Source organism: Anolis carolinensis, chromosome 4 (assembly GCF_035594765.1).
Source record: "Anolis carolinensis isolate JA03-04 chromosome 4, rAnoCar3.1.pri, whole genome shotgun sequence".
NCBI classification, from domain to species: Eukaryota; Metazoa; Chordata; class Lepidosauria; order Squamata; family Dactyloidae; genus Anolis; species Anolis carolinensis.
Genome location: NC_085844.1, coordinates 55236932 through 55257707, shown reverse-complemented (window position 1 = coordinate 55257707; position 20776 = coordinate 55236932). Strand labels below are relative to the sequence as shown.

At 37.6% G+C, this 20776-nt stretch overlaps 1 protein-coding gene across 3 annotated transcripts in view; it reads right to left on the bottom strand.

Annotated features, from left to right (window-relative positions):
* ss18 (SS18 subunit of BAF chromatin remodeling complex) overlaps window positions 1-20776 on the bottom strand; it is a 31135-nt gene that overhangs the window by 7804 nt on the left and 2555 nt on the right. Inside the window, exons 2-9 of one of the 3 annotated variants that reach the window (XM_003219645.4) lie at window positions 18610-18686; window positions 17338-17422; window positions 11618-11771; window positions 8012-8239; window positions 6984-7151; window positions 5052-5156; window positions 2743-2835; window positions 1919-2035 (exon numbers count right to left, since the gene is read on the bottom strand). In XM_003219645.4, coding sequence (XP_003219693.1) covers window positions 1919-2035; window positions 2743-2835; window positions 5052-5156; window positions 6984-7151; window positions 8012-8239; window positions 11618-11771; window positions 17338-17422; window positions 18610-18686 — 1027 coding nt within the window. The remainder of the gene's footprint in view (window positions 1-1918; window positions 2036-2742; window positions 2836-5051; window positions 5157-6983; window positions 7152-8011; window positions 8240-11617; window positions 11772-17337; window positions 17423-18609; window positions 18687-20776) is intronic. The other 2 variants (XM_008108622.3, XM_008108623.3) reach the window with 2 other exon arrangements.

The following is a 20776-nucleotide window of genomic DNA, read 5'->3' as shown; positions in this document are numbered from 1 at the left end:
GTGAAGTCTTTGGTCCTCTGGAAATATTCAATGACCAAGGTACAAATACAACTTAACTTTAACTCAAGGTGCTATTGGCTTTTTTCAGAACAACTTCTATTCCAAGAAACTTTAAATATTTTTCATGTTACTAAATTAGCCATTTTTTTCTTCATTATTACCATTGATTCATATCAGGGAGCAGTATAAAAAGCACCAAATATGTTCACATCTTTGAACAGGGACATGGCAAGACGATTTGTCCAAATGGGAGCTCAGCTCATGCAAGTTACCTTTGCCTGGTTTTCCCTTTAATTCCATCAAACCGTAGATCCATAACATTTATCCTGTCTTTCCCTGAGACTACACTAACATTTGGAAATGCTTTAAACTGCTTTGGCAAGGAGGGCAAAGGAAATTTCCCATACAGGAATGCCCTTCTATAAGAACTACACTGTATAAAACCTGCTATGGCACAGTTTGACATTACCATTTCCTTCCCTTTCTCCCTAGATATCCATTTCCACTTCTAAACTAATCAACTAACCAACATTCTCTATTATGTCGGAATTGGAGGTCACTGATTAATTTAACCTTTTGATATTGACCAAATTAGGATCATGCTTTCACTCTGGTTTTCTTGAATTAACCACTGTATCTAACTACTGTCCCCAAACTGAGACATAATACACGCAGGATATTCTACAACCTTCTTCATGCAATTATAAATGAGAGGCAAAGGGCAGTCATGCAAGACCAAAGTTAAATTTTGAAGTGCAATGATAAACCACAAATATTATGTCTGATAGTGGTTTACTAGACAGCAAATTCCCACACAAAGTTTTCCATTTTACCTAGCTACTAGCTGAAATTCCAAAACATTCTATAGAAATGTCCCAATCAGAGGACATTTTTTTCCTGAAGCCAAACGTTTGAATGAACACACACCCTGATAAACTCTCTTATGTTAGTCTTTCACAACTTATTCCAATGCTGAAAGTATTTCCTACAAAATTCCAATCCCTGTGCTATAAAACCAACTCTTGTTTGCTATTTCTTTTGTTATCTGGCTGAACACATCCTTGGGGTTGGCAACTTATCTCCTTGAACCCTGGATATATCTTTAAAAATGGCTTTTAATTCTGAGAAACTGGAAGTAATGCTAATATAGACTCTAATCCTTGGGGCCAGGCTGTGGCGCAGGCTGTTGAGCAGCTGCAATAATTCACTCTGACCATGAGGTCATGAGTTCGAGGCCAGCCCGTGACGGGGTGAGCACCCGTCAATTAAAAATAAAAAATAGTCCCTGCTCGTTGCTGACCTAGCAACCCAAAAGATAGTTGCATCTATCAAGTAGGAAATAAGGTACCACTTATAAAAAAAAAGTGGGGAGGCAAGGTTAACTAATTTACGACCTGGAATGAGGAAGTGCCGTCAGAGTGGATGATGAAGCAGCTGCTCCCCCCTGTGGCCAGAATCAAACATCCCCCCAGGAGAAGGTTAATTTGCCTCTGCGTCTGTCTGTCTCGGTCTCTGTTTGATGTGCTTATGGGCATTGATTGTTTGCCCTATGTGTGTATAATGTGATCCACCCTGAGTCCCCTTCGGGGTGAGAAGAGCGGACTATAAATACTGTAAATAAATAAATAAATAAATAGATAATCCTAAAGAAAAAATGTTAATCATTTCCAATTTCAAGTGACTTAATAACCCAAGAATAAATCTGTATTTATTCATTATACTCTACATTGCTTCTTGATTTGAAAGTTCAGCATCTTCCTACATACACAATTGCTCTGTTGAACTAAAAGTGCTATTTTATACAAACATTTCAAGGTCAAAAGAGAAGTATGAAGACCAACTGGACTGAGAAAAGTAATCATTACTGTTATCTATCTATCTATCTATTTTAAGAAGGAATATAGCATTCCTTCCTTACCATAGCCTTGCTGTTGTCCAGGATAACCTTGCTGACCTGGATACTGCTGCTGCTGATAGCCTTGTTGCTGCGGTGGTGCTTGGTATGCCTCTTGTTGTTGGGCATATTGCGAATTTCCTGAAATATGAAGTTAAACAAAAGAAATTGAAGACACTTTCTCTTGTTTGGCTCTTTTCTGTTTTAAGATGCACAGTGAACACCACAAAAACACAATATAAATGCAGTCTTGATCTCCAAAACAGAACAAAACAGAGAAAAAACAAACCAAAACAGGAGGAATTGAGCCAATCAATTTGCAGTTAAAGCCAAAGTTTGCAAGGCTAAACTGCAGCATTTTCAGCATCTCTGCCAAATGAGCATTAAGTTTACTGGAACATGATGCCATGACTTGAAAAGGCCATGACTATGCTAAATGGAAAAAAGGACAAAATTAAAGACAGCTACATAGCACAGACTAGCTACACAAATCAGCAAGCTGTTTCCTAATGGCACTATATTTATATGTTTATGTGCACACAAAATATATAACTGGATCAGTGGGTTTATGTTTAAATAAAAGACAGTTGGAAAAATGATGATAGTGTTTTAGTCATTTTACTGCTGTTAGAAGTGACAAATTTAAGGTTATAAGTTTAGATGTTTGCATGAAACTAATCTGAATGCTTTAAGTTCCCTGCAATTTTCAACAGCCAGCAACTAATAAGTCTACAAGAGCTTTGCATGGGCAGGAAACAAGTCATGTTGTGCAAGAATGTTTGTTCCTTTGTGGAAGGGGAGAGGAAAGGAATGTTTGTGCGCATGTGTGTGTGAAGGTATATAGATACCTCCTTCGTAGTAATGTTGGGAGGAATCCTCATAAGGCCTATCGTAGCCTTGTTCAGGATACGACGGTTGCTGATAACCGTAATCACTATGACCTACATCAATTCGACAAGAGACAGGAAGAAAAGTTAATGGCCTCTGCGTGAAAACCCTAAAAAGATTTCATCTTACTGAAAAATCAGGGTCAGCTGGAATACATAAAAAGTACCTTCAAACTGAATTAGAAGGATTTACCAATAGGATTTCTCTTCATATTTAATTAACATGTGACGTGGGCAAAAATTAGCTAATGAAGTGCTTTTAGCAATATTCCTCTCACAGAGAGGAATGGACTTAGCTTTTAATAATCTTTGTTGGGGGAAAAGTACTCTGTCTTCTGTTTAATGAAATCTTTTAGTCCCTTCACATGTAAACAACCTGAATTTCTTTCAAATGAACAAAGAAACCAATTATCATGCCTTGCTGAACACCTGATTTCCAGTTCAAAAACATATGCTGTTAAAAGCAGTGTGAACTACAACTAATCAAGCTCACTGAACGTCTACAATAAATTTTATAGAGTATTTGTATTAAGTACCTATCAAAAATTAATACTGATCTTTCCCTTCAAAACCACAATTCCTAGATGGGAAAAATACATATTAACTTGCAACGTCTTTTTTACTGTTATTAAATTCAGGAAAATTTATGGACACCTTCCTGAGAGCCAAATGAATTTATTTAAATTGATTAGTTTTTGCTTCGCTTTAGGACCTCACATAGTCCTACTTGAAGATATAAATTTAGTTCATTACACATTTTTGGATATAATAAAATAAATCTTTTATTTTTGTTGAAAATGAGCACTAGATATTATAAAAACATCCGTATGTTCTATTGTCATTATCTGTTTTAAATTGCTTGTTTTCCTGACCATGGGCATCCCTCATTTATTCAGCTTTACCCATAATTAATTTTTTTACAGTGTATAATTTCTATATCCTGTTATTTTTCTGGTGATTAAAGCAAGTCATTTTATAATTACATCTTGGTTTGTAGATCATGTTTTACATGTCAATTGTTGGTGGATAGCCCTCAAAAATAACAGAACGGTGGATCCCTCAACTAGTCTAATTGCAGATCAACTTCAGATAACACTTGTGCAAATAAAGGAAGTCACAGTTTGATGTGAATCAAATACTGATTTTACTGCTAGCTTATGCATAACATAAAGCAGCCAAGTGGGAGATCACTTCTGAGAATGATTAACCACATTTTAAAGATAAGATTTTGTGGAATTCTGTCTTACCATTTTCTTACATGTCACAAAATTGACTCCAGGCTGATCCGGCAAAAGTGTTATTCAAGGCTATGTTGTGACATGCAAATTAAGTAAACCATGAACATGATGGTGACTAATGGCAAATGAGTTGTTTTAAAACTTAGCAAAAACAACTTGAATACATTTAGAAAACACACACAATTAATCTGCAATAACAGTCACTCGGAAATAAATATTACATTGCAAAGTGATTAATCTACCATGAACCCTGATATTTACCCATTAACATAAAAAGTATATTTGCTCTTGTAGTAACCATGAATTCATCATTACCTCTTTTGTCTCTCCTTCATACCATTGTTAAAATTTTAATTTAAAGCAGCTTTACATCTCTGTACATCATAAAAAGATGTCTAATTTAGAAAATGACTTCATAATCCCTTGAAATGAAATTCATTCCAAAAATTCTATGCTGTTCAGGATCAGATTTATGCACAAAGGAAATGACATTGTCTGCAGTAATGCAATATGTTATTGCAGGTATAGCTTACCACACTTTTATAAACGCACAATACATACACACATACAAAGAGAAAGAAAGAGAAATATAGGGAGAAAATACCAACTATTCTTGGAAGCATATTTGTTGTCTGGTTAAGGGATCTGAGAATCAATGCAATCAGTGAATTCTGATTCAAAATGTATTTTTTGAAAAAGTAAAATTAGATTGTCTCTAGACTTTACATGTCTGTGAGTAGACATTCTTTATCAGCCAATCTATACAATGTGGAAAAAATGCCATACTTGTAGACAAATTAGGGGATTTTAATAAAAAAATATGAAAATCTGTACCATGGTAATATAATTGATTACAAATGTTATACTTTTAGTTATAAAACATAATTACTGAGTGGACTTCAAATTACTGAACATGTAAGCTTCAGCAAATATAAGAAGTGTTCAATGATCAGTTACTAAAACCTGTTCAGCCAATAGTTCTGTTTACGGGCAGGTATGTAAAATGGGAAAGTTAACATTATGAGAGATTACCATCAGGGTAATATTGCTGGTTCATGCCTTCTGGAGGACCTTGTCCACCATGACTGTATTGGTCCCCATAATAGTCTTCCTGGCCTGAGTACTGCTGTGGTGGGCCTGAAAAACCACAACCAGTCAATACATAAATAACTTATTTTTTCTGTTAGCACGCTCACTTATGTCTAAATTTAATATGAGAAGCAGCCCTCATCTATAGACGTCCCCCACCCATGTAACTGTGTTTTGAAAGCATACTTAATGCTTGGTAACTATACATGTATATAATCACGAAATGCAACTGAACTTTGTTAAAAATATATGTATATAAATATTTACCATATATACTCGAGTATAAGCCAACCCAAATATAAGCCAAAGCACCTAATTTTACCACAAAAAACTGGGAAAACTTATTGACTCGAGTATAAGCCAAGGGTAGGAAATGAAGCAGCAACAGGAATTTAAATTAGATTCTTCCCAGTTTGTAACTCTTATGAATTTAAATGGCAATTTAAATTGCAACAGAAGGAAAGAAGGGATTGGGCGCACATTAGGAGGTGAGAGAAACGAACAAAAAAAGAAGGAAACAAACTATTTACCTTAAACCTTTCTGTAGCCACCATCTGCTTTTGCTCTAATCACTGCACTATGAGGCTGGTGAAAATCATCCTTGGAGATGGTAAGGGTGAGCGGGTGGTATTCTCGCCGCATGCCTCCCTTTTCTCTCCGGGGAGAAGTCAAGGGTAGCCGCTGTCGCCCTGGCAACCCCGGCCTTCCATTCTTCAGTAATGGTAAAGGTATGCAAGCCAGCGGCAACAGCTTCCCCTTCTTGCCACGCCCCTCTTGCCTCCATCTTCTCGCGGGGGAAGCCAAGGAGTAGCTGGCGTCACCCTAGCAACCTCGGCCAGCCACTCTCCAATAAACCCAAGGAGAGAGGCAGGCCGGGGTTGCCAGGGCGATGACAGCTACTCCTTGACTTCCCCCGCCAAGAATAGGAGGCTGTTGCCAAGGGCGCATGCGCCCTTGCCATCTGCAAGGATGATTTTCATCAGCCCCATAGTGCAGTGGTTGGAGCAAAAGCAGATGATGGCTACAGAGAGGCTGAAGGCAAATAGCCTGTTTCCCTTTTTTTCCTTTCCCACCCTCACTCGAGTATAAGCCGAGGGGGACTTTTTCAGCCTAAAAAGACGGCTGAAAAACTCGGTTTATACTCGAGTATATACAGTATCAATGTAAATATATATTTCTAAAAGCATAGAAACAATATATATACTTTGAGGTCTTTTAAAACGACGTAGAAAAATATGTTAACATTTAGCATCCAGAAAAATGATCTTTTAGGTTCAAATACTATTTTGGGGGAAATGTAATTCTATAGGAGTGTAAATAGCCACTCGTCAGTGTACAAAGGGGGAAACGAGATTTGCTCCTAAGTGCTGAGGAAGAAGAGCCTTACAAAAGCTGGCTCTTTAAAAGTCTAAAATGGCCAACAGAGTAGGCAGAAAAATGTCTTTGGACACTACTATCTCCAGTATATATCTGAAAAGTCAATAAAAAGAAATGTAGAAAGAACGCAGGAATACAGATAAACTCATATAGTAATTGTGATCTGACCTTCTTCCAGTGCTGGACTTTATGTAGCCAAAACACCATCCATGCACAAGAGTGTATCAGGAAAACTCCAGTATTTATAGGACAAAAACTGTTGGCAGAAAAAAAAACTAAAGGGCCTTTTCCTCCAAAAACTGCACAGTAAGGACTGAAGATACCCAGTGGTCACATATATTGGCAACTGGAATTGGATGAATCATATGGAGGAGCCAAAACCATAAGTGCTACACACTACAGTACATCCCACTAGTTAAGATATAAACAAGATGCAGAAGCTGATAGCATTTCATATGTATCGAGTCAAATATTAAAACATGCAACTTCTAATCTCACCCTGCTGTGGCGGCCTATATGGCGGAATCTGCCTCTGTCCCATCATATGGTTTCCTTGGTTAACTTGGCCCATCATTCCCATTGGTGGCTGCTGCCCCTGATAATGCTGACCACCTCCCTGGGGCATATTGTATTGCTGAGAAGGAGCCTGCTGGTGCATCATTGGGCCTACAAAGGGAACATCAATGGCAACGTTTAAACCTTTTATCTTGCTGTAATTTAAATTGAAGTTTTTAAAAAAGTAAACAAAATTCCAATGTTTGAAATCTATACAATATGTTTTTTAAACGTCTGGCATGCAAAACATCATACATTATACATTGTTTAAGTAATGTAGTTTACAGCAGCTAATTTATGAACATTGTTTAAAGGGAAGAATAAGGTCTGGTAAATTCTGAAGGTATTCCAGTAGAATCTTCCTGAGTTGAGTAGGCCTTGGAGTGTAGCTACAGAGTGGCAAAATAAGGGCATTGTTCGAATTACTCACAGCTAGAAACATTTACGTATGCTGTGTCCATATTTTTTGATAACTTTGCCTGCCTGCTTTTTTGGGTGCCTGAACTCTTGTAAAATGCTCACAGATTTCCGACAATGCTAGAAATGTGAGGCTGATGGAAACTATTATGGGGGAGGCAGTACCTTTATTTGGGAGGGGCGAGCAATGTCTTCATTTTGTCCATGTCATAGCTACAATCCTAGCTGGAGCAAATGCAGTTAACATTGAAGCTTAATATTTCTTTGTTCAGACATAGTAAGGAAGTAAGGAATGAAAATCCACTCAGCTTTTACAAACCACAGTTCAATTCTAGATATTGTTAGGTCCCTATGAATAGCATCTGATGTACTAAGTCCCACTCTAAAAACCCATAAAAAAAGATTCTAAAAGAACATGCTACAGGTATTAATATTTTCTGCTTTATACAAGAACATCCAGAGAATGAACAGGAAAGTTGTGAAGATAAACTGTTCCAACATTTCTGTAATTAATTTTATTTAATGAAAGGCAGATAAGATATGTCTTCATTTACCTTGATTTGGTGGCATACTTATATTTGGTCTGGGACCATAGTTGGCCATAGGCTGTCCTTGGCTCATTGTCATTTGATTCTGTCCTGGCATGGTTTGAGAAGATGGCACTGAATGATTATAACCTCCCATGGACCCATGACTACTTGAAGGCATGTTCATAGAAGTGTTTGACATGTTAAGTTGGTTCGGTCCAGGTCCAGGGCCCTGCATAGGCATGTGGTTAGGTCCTTTGAAGAAAAACAAAAATTTAAAGATACTTGAAAATATACATTTTCTCTTTGATCACTCCATGATTGGTCAGATCAACAAAATGTCTCATTTTAAAACCTAGTACACCATAATCGACAATTACCTCTGCATTTAATCTTACTCCCATTTTTTTAAAAAAGATTTTATACTGGCCTAAATCCAAGAGTTAGTCTGAACTAGAGAAGACACATTTAGTCAATTGAGCAAACTAGATTTAGATCATTGTTAGCATTTCTAAATCTACCTGTAGGTTTGTACATGCAGATCAAACACCTGTTGATGACCAAAATAGAAGAAACAAATTTATACAAGATTAAACACTTTAAATTCATGTCTGATAGGATAAATCTGTACCCCTTAGAAGGGTTTCCTTGATAAGAAAATACATTAAGAGAAGAGACTCTTCTGTAAGGAAAGCTTGCCAGGCATGACCCAACAGCAGCCTCATGGCAAAAACTAAAACTATGAAGGCATCCAGATATCTTTGAACTGTAACTCCCAGCAGCCCTAACCCATGTGATATTTAAATGCTGGGCCTTGCACAGCATTCCATCATCTATTCTAGATTGTTCAGATTTTGTGTAGCAAAGGTCAAGTCACTTTTCATTAGGCATGCTAAAAGGAGGATTAAAGCAAACTATTGTGATATATCTATTCATCTGGGCAGTTATTTTATTCTAAACAAAAAATACATGCATGGAAATGGGGTCTTTCAGACTCCCATGTTTCTGTATTTCTGTTCAGAGGCTGACTAGGCCTACTGGATTCTTTGTGATTGGTATACTGCCACAGGCTTAACACCACTTCCTTCACTTATTTCCAACATTTTTTCATCTCATCTAAAACCTAACTAGGAAATGCATGAGAGCCATAAATTTGGCATAGTTTCCAGGCTCTTCAGAACTATATATCAAATTTACTGCTCTCCTCTAGTGCATGACACCAATTTGAAGTTGAAACAGTTTTCTTTTTTCATTATTAATACATTGCTTGAGGTATACATGCATACATTATTATGGAAACGTTACCGGCTTCTGGACCATTTCAAAGTCCAATTCAAAGTGCTGCTCATTATCTTCAAAATCCTAAGCTGCTTAAGGCATAGAAATTAAAAGAGCCACCTCCAACTTTTTTTCTTTTGACATTCAGGTAAATATCATAGTTTGGAGTTCTTGTCACCAGCTTTGGCTGCTCCACCAGTTATACCTTTTTCCAGGCAGGGTTATCCTAATCATAGCAACACATGTGCTGATAACATTCTGAACTAATGCAATACTCCCCACTTGGGGCTTCCCTTGAAAAAGATTTGGAAGCTGTAGTTAGTACAAAATGTAACAGCTGGATCCATCATCAGTCAGACTTGGCTATGGTAGTCCACGCTCTGGTTATATCCTGAATAGACTACTGCAATGCGCTCTACGTGGGGTTGCCTTTGAAGACTGTTCGGAAGTTTCAAATGGTCCAACGGGCGGCAGCCAGATTGCTCACCGGGGCTGGCATACAGGAAGCACACAACCTCCCGTTACGTCAGCTCCACTGGCTGCCAGTCTGCTACCGAGCACAATTCAAAGAGCTAGCTTTAGCCCATAAAGCCCTAAGCAGTCCTGGCCCAGCTTACCTGTCCGAATGGCTCTCCCCCTATGAACCATCTCAGAATTTAACATCTCTGGGGAGTCCCTGCTCTCAGTCCTGCCTCTTTCACAGGCACGACTGGTGGAGAAGAGACAGGATCTTCTCAGTGGTGGCCCGTTGGCTGTGGAATTCCCTCTTTAGGGATATTAGATCAGCCCCCTCCCTCCTGACCTTCTGTAAGAGTGAAAATGTGGCTTTGGAGAACCTGTGCAATAGATAGATATGGAATTTGTGGAACTGACTATTGGAATGGCCCGGATTATGATTGTGGATAGCATGGTTAGTAGTGAAGGTATTGTTCTAAATGTTTTTAAATGTTTTAAATGTTTTAATATATTTTATAATTCTATTTTTAAATGTTTATTTGAATTTTACATTGTTTTAAGGCATCAAATAGTTGCCTAGGTATAAAGCTGCCTTGAGTCCCCTCGGGGGTTGAGAAAGGCAGGGTAGAAGTGTCTTAAATAAAATAAAATAAATAAATCATGATCTGAAAGGAATTGTACTTGGTAGCCAAGATATTCCCAATCTGAATACAATTTGCTACTGATAACATTTAAAGTCCTAAACCTGTATGTCGCCAGTTCTCATTTAAACAAATATAAAGTCTACAAGAGCCCTGTCTTTCTTTGTATCTCGTCATTCTAGATCAGAACTGAGCTATTTGTTGGTATCTGGATACTTTATCCTTGCAGATCACTTCACTCCTAGTTGGCCCACCCAACACTTTGAGAGAGTTGGCCACCCTTCATCTTAACACAACTTGGATATATTTAAAATAAGTTCTAAGCCTTTGTACTCAGAGTGAAACCCTATTAAGCTGTACCCCAATGTGTATTGCAGATTGCAGCTTAAATTATTTGCTGATGACTTGTTAGGTAAAGTCTTGCAAGTTTTTAGAAACGTTGGTAGATTTTTCTCTTAGTGATATCACTTATTTAAATAGTGAACAATGAACATACAGACAGCAGCAAAAGTAAAAATAAAGAAAATTACTTTGTAACAGAAGCAGCCAATACAAATCAACATTATGGCGTATATGACAAATATACTACAAACAGCCTTGCTATACAAAAAAAAGTTTGGAAATGACTTCTCAAGGAATCCATCCTCTGCACAGCCAGTATTAACAAAAAGGGGTAAAGCTGCTTTGTGTTTCTCCTTACAAATACTGACATTTTTCATCCTTCTGTTCTCTAATAAAATCCTGGCTTTAGGATTAGACTTGAAACAAAGCTTTGGGGGCATTTTCCCCCATAAATTGTTTAATACAAACTGTCTGTTTTTGTCTGCTGTGCCCAAAAGAAGATTAGCTTAAATTTGATTTGCTGTTTAAGTGGCTTTTCAATAAGCTTAATCTCTAACTCATCATTTAACTTAGTTGGGATGGTTTTAGATAATTTCTTGCAAAAAGAATTTGTTCAGCCACAGGCCAATACCTTTCTTTCTGAACACAGCTGTACTGAGCATGGTTTCAGACAGACTAAATTTAGACAGTTCTGTTCAGAGGAATGCTGCATGTCAGCTACATCAAAGCCCAAGGGCAGCCTGATAAACACAGAATACAGGTCATGTAGCTCTGTAGCTAACAAACTCTAAGAGAGCTTTTACTCTGGGGCATTCAAAGCAGTTTTGTCGTCAACAATCTTCTATTCCCTGCGTGCACGTGCTATTTCAGTTGCTGAAAAACCCTGGTGTTACTGTCTTCAAGGAGAAAAACTTACCAGGCATCTGGCCGTTCATCTGGTTCTGCAAGTGTGGTGCGGGAGGGCCCCCACCAACCATACCATCTGAACCCATATTATGAGACCGAGGAGGTGGGGGAGGACCGCTCTGACTCATTCCTCCTGGACCCATCGGCATATTCTGTGTGGGTGGCTGAAAGACAATTTAATGACACGAAAGCCATTAGTTTAATGACTACACTGCTTACATGTGTAGTACAACTATCATGGTTTTTGTTTCTTCAGACACTACAGCCTTCCTTAGCACTATCTTATAGAATTATTGTTAAACCCAGCCCTTGTCCAGAATTCATTTATTATTAACTGTTTTAAAATAAATTGATGATTCTGATTCACATATATTTCTTCAGGAACTATTAGGTTATATTCAAAGATCCCACCCACAGGAAGTCCATGCTCAACGATTTTAACAGTTCTCATATACCTAACAGTCCTGCTCAGAAAATTTGTTTTGAAGACTGAGACACTCTCCGAAATATCAATAGATATGGCAAGAGAAATTGTGGAGAGGGGAGTGACAACATGCCTGGCTTATTGGGCAGAGAGGTTGCAGCGCCAGGTGCTCCCTTGACCGCTGAAGGAGGCTGCCTCTTCCTCTTGGTGGGCTGATTGTGTGCGCTTTGGCACGCTTAGGAGCAACAACCAATCAGGGAGAGCCACTCGGCTCACTCTGATTGGTTAACCAGGCCCTATGGTCCGCCTGCTGCCTATTTAAGCCAGTGCACTGCTCCACCTGGCCAGCTGCCTTTGAGCTCTGCCCTCCCTTCTGCTCACTCACCCACCTTCAGTTCATTAGTTATGAGTACTATGGTATTATCTTTGTCATAACTTGGGGGCAGTTAACATGGGCCCTGGATCCAGTGCTGGCTTGTTCTCCCTTTCTTAAGAGGCACCAGAGTATCCGCCATAGGCAGGCTGGTGCAGGTAAACCAGAGCGGCATCGGATGAAAAACTGCACGATGACTCCTTTACTAGTTGCCTGTGCCAACTTTTCCTGGCCCCTTCTGGTCTTCCCAGAACCCCATGGTGGTATAGGATCAGCAGATGGGCTGTCCAATCTGGTGATACAGAACACAAGGCTGTTTTCAGCTGTAACCAATAAACAAGTTGTGACCTTGATTTACCCATAACTATGTGTGTGCAGTTCTTGGTTCGGTATAGTGGACCATTTCTCTCTGCTTTCTTTAACAGTTTATTACTAGATTTAAAAAACATATTTTCATTCAATGGCTCCACTGACACAATCAGTTCTTTTTATGCCTTTGCAAATTCTAATAGTGTTAAAAAGATACACACAGGACTTATACTAGGGGCATATGGTAAATGATTTCCTGTTTCCCCTTTTGTCATTAAACACATAATCTGATACTTCAAGCTGTCAATCACACCTATCTGAAATCATATTTTTGCTGGTTTCTTAAGGTCTAATATCAGCTTCCTGGTAATAGATTTGGAGAGGGAACATTTAGAGAGTTGAGAAGGGTGGGAGGGGGAAGGGGGAGCAAACTGGTGGTCACATGATGAGTTGCAGCCAATCATGATTAACCAGAGAAGGAGAGGGAGGAGTGGTCCGCAGAAGGTGTATGTATGTATGTATGTATATGTATGTATGTGTGTGTGTGTGTGTGTGTGTGTGTGTGTATATATATATTGGCCCCTTACAATTGCCAAGTTGTGCATGCTTTCCATAGAAGTTCTCTAAAATTCTTTGGATTTCTGAGATTATAGATCTTTGGAAATGATAAAAAGTAATGTATCAATTTCAAGTAAGTTCACAAGCACCTGGCAACACCAAATACTACATCTTGAACATAAAAGAGCTTGTCATGGCAGTATCTAAGCTTTTTTTTTTTCCGTGTCAGGAGCAACCGGAATTGCTTCTGGAGTGAGAGAATTGGCCATCTGCAAGGACGTTGCCCAGGGGACGCCCGGATGTTTTGATGTTTTACCATCCTTGTATCTAAGTATCTAAGCTATTATGACTACACATCTGTGAACATACTGTTAGGGAGAGACAATTTAATAATTATAAAATATATCACAACATGCATATATTCCTACATTTCCCAAAACAATTAAGAAAGTGATATATCTCACAAGAAGAAGGCAGATTAATGTTCACATTCCTCAGGTTTAGGCTACACATCAGTGTTCCATAAAGGTGGATTCTTCACTTTTATTCACTGATATAAAAATTTATTGCGCATCTCTCACAAAACAAAATTATTATATTAATTTCTATAAGAAAAGAATAGAGTAATGAAGTTACCGGTAGATACTGGGAAGAAGGAAGGCATTATTACATGGGGAGATGGGGGAGGGATCCACTAATGGATCACAAAACCAGACAATGGCTAATTGTATAATCAGAGGATGACAGGAAAGGCAAACCTATAGGATATTCACTTTTGAATAGCTAAAACCAATCTGAATCTAAATAAATACTAGATAAGTATCACTTCATTAATGGGAAAAGGAGAAATCATTTGATAAAGTCCAGTCTTTTAAAAGTTATTTTCAATTCAATATAAATAATCTAGTCTATGGCCCTTTTAAAAAAAAACAAAACCCTGTTACAAAAGTTTTTGTTTATGTGTTTTTTATGTTAAGGGGAAATTGTTTTGAAACCAAAGGTTCTTTTATATTAAAGGAAACTGAAGCAAATTTGCAGAAAGCTAACCCTAACTGCACTGTGATTTCAAGAGCTATCAAATATGTTATATGTAGGTTGTAATCTTAAAAGCTTCTAGAAAATCATCTTTGGAACTATACAGTAGATTACATTTCCACTCTATGCATAGAAAAGCTTGCCCTAGAGAGATCTGCCCTTGTATGCTCCCCTCCAACTCCTGTGAAAACTTCTCAGGTCTCACCTTATTGTCATTTGTTGCCCCCCTAAAAAAAACCTCATACAGAAGATTGGAAAGTGTCTACTGTGGACAGATTAGGAAACTCCTTCTGACCCTCTGGCAGGCCCACTACAAGGAGGAAATGTATGAAAGACCTGAATGATTTAGATGATTTCTCTCTCACTGATTCAAACAGGAATTAAATTACAAGCCTGGGAATCCCTCATACAGATCTGAACCTCTTCTCAGTGCAAGCCAAGTAAGGCATTGTACAATATAAATTGCTTCAATTTAAAACTATAGGGTTGTTATAAAACCACTTACACAAAGTATTAAGTTAGTCTGTTCATGAGGAGATAGGTTGAACCAAATGATGGTTCAAACTGTACTCGCAAGACAAAAATAATGTAAACATAAAATGTCCATGGGTCTTGCTTTTTGAAAATAACTCAAGAATATATCCACTGCACATTAGTTGGCTTTGAAAAAAAGAACATCTCCCTAGTGATAGTTGTTACTTATTTTCAAGTAATTTCTGATTTATAGTGACTCTACGGTAAAGTTATCATGGGGTTTTCTTGGCAACACTTGTTCTGAGCAGATTTGCCTTGCCTACCTTTGAGCCCGAGTGTGATTTGCCCAAGCTCATTCAGTGAGTTTCCTTGGCTGAGTTGGGGTTTGAACCCTGGTCTCCAGAGTGAAAGTCCAATGCTCAGACCACCATACCACACTGGCTCTCGAACTGTTGAGCCTTTTAAACAAGTCTCCTGTAACCTTGGGCCTCAGATGTTTTGAACTGGGTAGCATTCATAAGCAGCTGACATCCTGGACTATGATTAGTGATTTAGTTGTAGTCCAAAACATCTAGAGCAGTGGTTCTCAGTCTTTGGGTCCCCAGGTGTTTTGGCCTACAACTCCCAGAAATTCCAGCCAGTTTACCAGCTGTTAGGATTTCCGTGAGTTGAAGACCAAAACATCTGTGGACCCACAGGTTGAGAACCACTGATCTAGAAGCTACCATATTTGGGAAGGTCTTTGAATGATATACTGAAGTTAGACATTAGGATGTTTTGTAGATGAAAGTCAGTCCTCATCTCAGATTAGCATAGTTTCCCACAGTTTTGTTCAGGGAAATCACACAGAATGGTGTTATATAATCACTTAACATCATTAGGACATTCATCTATATTTCAGGATTCATGCACTTCCTTCCTTTGCTTAATTTAAACATAAGATGATGCTGATGAAAATCATAAGGAGGCAAAGTCTGCAGTACAAAGTATGTTATGGTTTCCTTCTAATCAAATTTAGAAATGCTTCTAGTCTGGATGAAATGATAAACAACTGATTTGATTTATTTTATTTATATGCAGCCTTTTTCTGGAGTGGCTCACAGAAGTAATCAATTAAAATGTGTTAATATATGAAGAACAATTAAAATCGCCATATTAAAACAGTATAGCATTATTTTAAAAGCATACAAAAGTTTTAAAAAGCTAAAACAAAAGCAGGTGATAAGCAAAAAAGCCTTCTTGAAGAAAAAGCTCTTTGCCTGCCCAAAAAAAGGAGAACAGAAACCAACCTAGTCTGGTATGGAAGGAAATTCCAGGAGGTTGGAGCAGCCACTAAGAGAGCTCTGTCTCATGTCCCCACCAAGTGAGTCTGTGATGGTAATGGAACTGAGTGAAAGCCCTCTCCTACAGACCTTAAGATTATGGCCCGTTCATATAGTCTTTTAAATAGTTTGGGTCAAAGTCACTCCAGCCAGTACTTTCAACTGTGCCCAGAAAGGAACTGGTAGCCAATAAAAACATTTTTAATAAGCAAGTTGCATACTTTCTGCAACTTATCCCAGTCAGTATTCTGACCACATTGTATCTGACCCACTGAGGTTTCCTAGCAGTTTTTAAAGGCAGCTCCATGTAGAGTGTCACAGTTGTCCAAATGAGATGTTTTCATGGCATGGGTCACCATAGTCAGATTGATATCTCATGAACAGGTGCAGTTGGTGATACAGATTAAACAGCGCAGCACATTCCCAGCCACTAATCAAAACTGGGCATTTGGGCAAAGAAGTTAGGTAACATTTTAAATTGTCACATCCAGAATGTTTGCACAGGGACACATCACAGTTTATTGGGAAGTTCTTAATTCTTCCAGATTACTCAGACCACATCTTTTCTCAGTTTTAGAATTCACTTTTTAAATAACACCCTTATACCTTTTAATGTGTCTCTGCCCTTGTTTTCAAAACCAAAAAATGATTTACTTCCATTGAGAGTGTGAGGTTTTTGTTTTTTACAGTTTCAACACAAGATCCACAAATTGACACATGTTCTAACATAATGTTCAAACCAGTCATTCAGCGAACAGAAGATGTTTTTTAAATGCAGCATACAATGCAACAGTTTTCACCACCACAATGTTTATTTTCCTTGGTAGGATTGAAAGCAATTAATTAAATAATTCCAGTAACTGCATAACATTTTTATTAAGATTAAGCAGTTTTTAAAATCAACCTAGAAAAAGGTATTTTAAGGAGTGACTGATACATGTATTTTCCTTTTTAAAAGATGTGATTATGCATAAAAAGCTATGTTAGAATTACAAAGTCAATATAATCTTGCCAAAAAATTCAAAAATTACTGGAGTATTTCTATTGAGATCAATCTAGCAATGATTTTTTAACTATACCTTGTATGGAATAATATGAGGCTAAGGATGTGCAATATGAGACAAAAAGAAGGCCTGAAGCGTAAATAGTATGTTCATGTAGTAAACACAGCACTTTTATTAATCACATCTTAATGCAACAAAGAGAATACCAAATAATCGTCACACAATACTTACTGGTGGCAGTATAGATTGCATATTTTGATTGGAGTCTGCTATCGTGGCTAGGTAGACCAAGTTTGTATGCAACAACTGCTGATACCTATTTTTTAAAAAGGGAAAAAGAATATTTTCTACATTTAAAATTGTTGCATATGTTAATAGTTATTAATTCATTTATATCCCAACTTTTTCCAGTACTGGGACACACAGTTAAAGCTCTTTAAAAATGCAAAAAAAGAATAATGCCACTTAATTGTATATACAATAGATATAAAAAACAATTCAAAAACAGTACATTACTACAAGTACTAGCAAACAATTTTGATATAATGGTTGAACAGAAAAGTTTTCACTTGCTGATAGAAAGACAGCAAGGAGCATGCCATTCCAGTCTCCCTGGTGAGGGAATTTCAAAGACTATGAGCAGCCACTGGGAAGGGTCTCTCTCCAGGTCCTACCAAATATGCATGGAAAGAGGATAGATCTGAGAGAAGATCCTGCCCCAATGATCTTAAAAGCATAGAGCAACACATATTCAAAAATATGGTACTTCAGACAGCTTAGACCAGAGCCATATAATGATGTACAGCTCATAACCAGTTCTTTGAATTGTGTCTAGATATGAAGAAGAGTTTCATGCTCCCAGTGTTAGAGTTTAAAATTCCAGTCAACATTGACCAGTAATACAATGTAATTATGTAATGATAACCCTTTATGTAAACTGTGCATAAGATTGCCCAGTTTGGAAACAGCAGCTGGTGCACAATCCAACAGCCCAGATAGCAACACAAGGGAACAGAATATTTGTTTATGGACTAACAATCATTTATTTTAGAGACTGCTTCAATATGTTGGTTTTCACATTTAAAACCCTGAATAGGATGTATTTATCTGACACGCATCTTTTAAAATTGCTTTAGGCAGTAACAACCATTTTCCTACAAGCCGGTTGTTTTGTTTTTTGGATTTTTTTGGCAGAGTTTAACAGAGGTGTAGTAATGCTGCAAGATGGGAGGAACTTGTTATTCTTTTAACTTGCCAATTTGGTACTTCACTAGCATGCTTGCCTATGCTTATCTGTATTTCGCAAAACAGATATAGGGCAAGCCAATTGCCCAGGAGAAGATGTTACTTGTGTCAACTGAATTGACAGGAATGCTGTGTAACTTGATGTTTGGTTGTTGGGAATCCACAGACTAGCTTTCACAACGTATTTCATGCAACTGATAGACCTGCTCCACTTGCAAATCATGGTTCCTATGCACTCCGTTCAGATTATCAACTTACTGAGAGCATTCAGTGGCTTTGCCTTTGTTCTGGTAGTCCATTATACATTGGATAAGATGGTTATTTTCATCCAACATCTGTAAACAAAACAGATGCTAAGAATAAGATTAATCTATTTCAGCATACATACAATTCTATTCTGTTTCTTTGGATATTCTAACTTATATAGAGTGCTGTCTACACTCACACTGAACTGGAAATAGAATTCTAGCTATTCTCCTAAACATCCTGAAACTAACTTCACTTTAGGTCTTAAGACATTTAACATTTATTAAAATACATTTACCAAAAACATTATGTCATTTTGGAGTTATCACCTATCAAAGTAACAGATTTATCCATTCTAGATACAAGTAGAGTTGTATTTCATTCGCATTTTACTTTCAGTTGAAACCATACTCTCTATCAGCCCATCTTGGGGAATCTTATGTTAATTTCATTGCCATTTTCTTCTGCTACAAGGACAATTCAAAAGTTCATTGCCTAAATGATTTCAGCAACATGAAATGGACAACAGGGTTAATCCCGATTTGCTCTTCTCTCTTATGTACTTCCTGCCTCTTCTTGCAACCCTCCATAATGGAGGAATGTAATATGGAACTATATGTAAGCATGTCATTCTCCTATAAAATTCAGAATGCTGGAAGTTAAGGTTCTAAACTACACAAGGAGCCAATACTGCTAGAGGCTTCCCTCTGTAGACGTTATCCTTCAATATGCAAATGGATGCAAGAAAAGGCAACAAAAAAACCATATCCTTGCTATTCTCCTGCACCATTTTTACATTGATAATCTGATCTGATCTGAATGACAGATAAACTTTTCAACTCTCTCCTGAAAACAATTATGCAGATACATTTTAGATTTCACCAATACATTTTCTTCAAAGCAGATACATTTTAGATTTCACCAATATCCTACAACCCCTGTATCTGGAGGACCAATACCCATGGTTTTATTTATCCACACCCAACAAAATATGTCCCCTCTTAAGCAGCGCCGTAGCCAGAGAGGGGGTTTAAGGATTCACCCCCCTCCCAAACCTGGTTTACTCATGATTTTTAACTGGTTAACCAATTTATGAGTAAAGCATTTTTTTAACTTGACACATTATGGGTTTTTTTGAACTTTTAATCCTCCACCCCACCCCCCGTTACAGCCCTGCCTCTAAGCATTTTCTTGGTCCTCTAACATGATCTAATGATATTCTTGGGTCAGAAGTACATAATTTCAAAAGGGTTTGCTATTACAGTATCTGTGATTTTACGGATATTGGGGGGGGGGGGGCTTTTACTATATCAGAATTAGATATTAAAACTTTGAAGAGAAAATAAAGTATTACTTGAATAGATGATAAGAATATTACATATGGAAGCACCAATGCAATAAATGTAGTTTTTAGCTTTCAAAACAGTCCTAAATAAGAGACTTTTAACAAATCTCACTTTGATATCTGCAACATGCACTAACAAGAGTTTTACATTCTTGGTACATTAATTACCATTGCCATGAACTAAGAAACACCAGAAGCTATAACACCTACACATTTCCATTACTAATCTTTCCAGTTTCACATGTATTTGCAAGCTATGCACTATATGGGTGCAGTCCTATTAGCCTTCTACCCACCACTATCAAACTTAAGTTTCAGATGCAATTATTTCATACTGCAAATTCAGAGAATTGAAGTGCATATTTTTAATCATAGCTACATATTTTAAGAATGACAATAGTATTTCACTGCTCTGTCCAGCTTTCCACTCCATCCTACAATGTGAAAGAATGTCTATTCTCATCTTCAGTGACTGCATAAAACTTAGATCGCTACTTTTCGAGACAGTTTAGCTTACAATACCTTTCCAAACTATTCCATTTATAATAGCATTACACTGAACTAAAGCATACAGTCCTGAGACAATGTCCTGCTCTCTATGATCCAGCAGATTCCAAAGCTCCAAACATTGAAACAGAGAATGGGAGCTAAGATGGGGCCTGTGACTGCCACTATATCTTACAATAATGTAACCCCAAATATAAGTTGAGCATCTCTTATTGAGAATCCTGAAACCCAAAACATATGGCTGAGATAGTGACACCTTTGCTTTCTGAAGCTTCAGTGTATGTAAACTTTATTTTATGCATGAAATAAATAAAAACAGTGTATAAA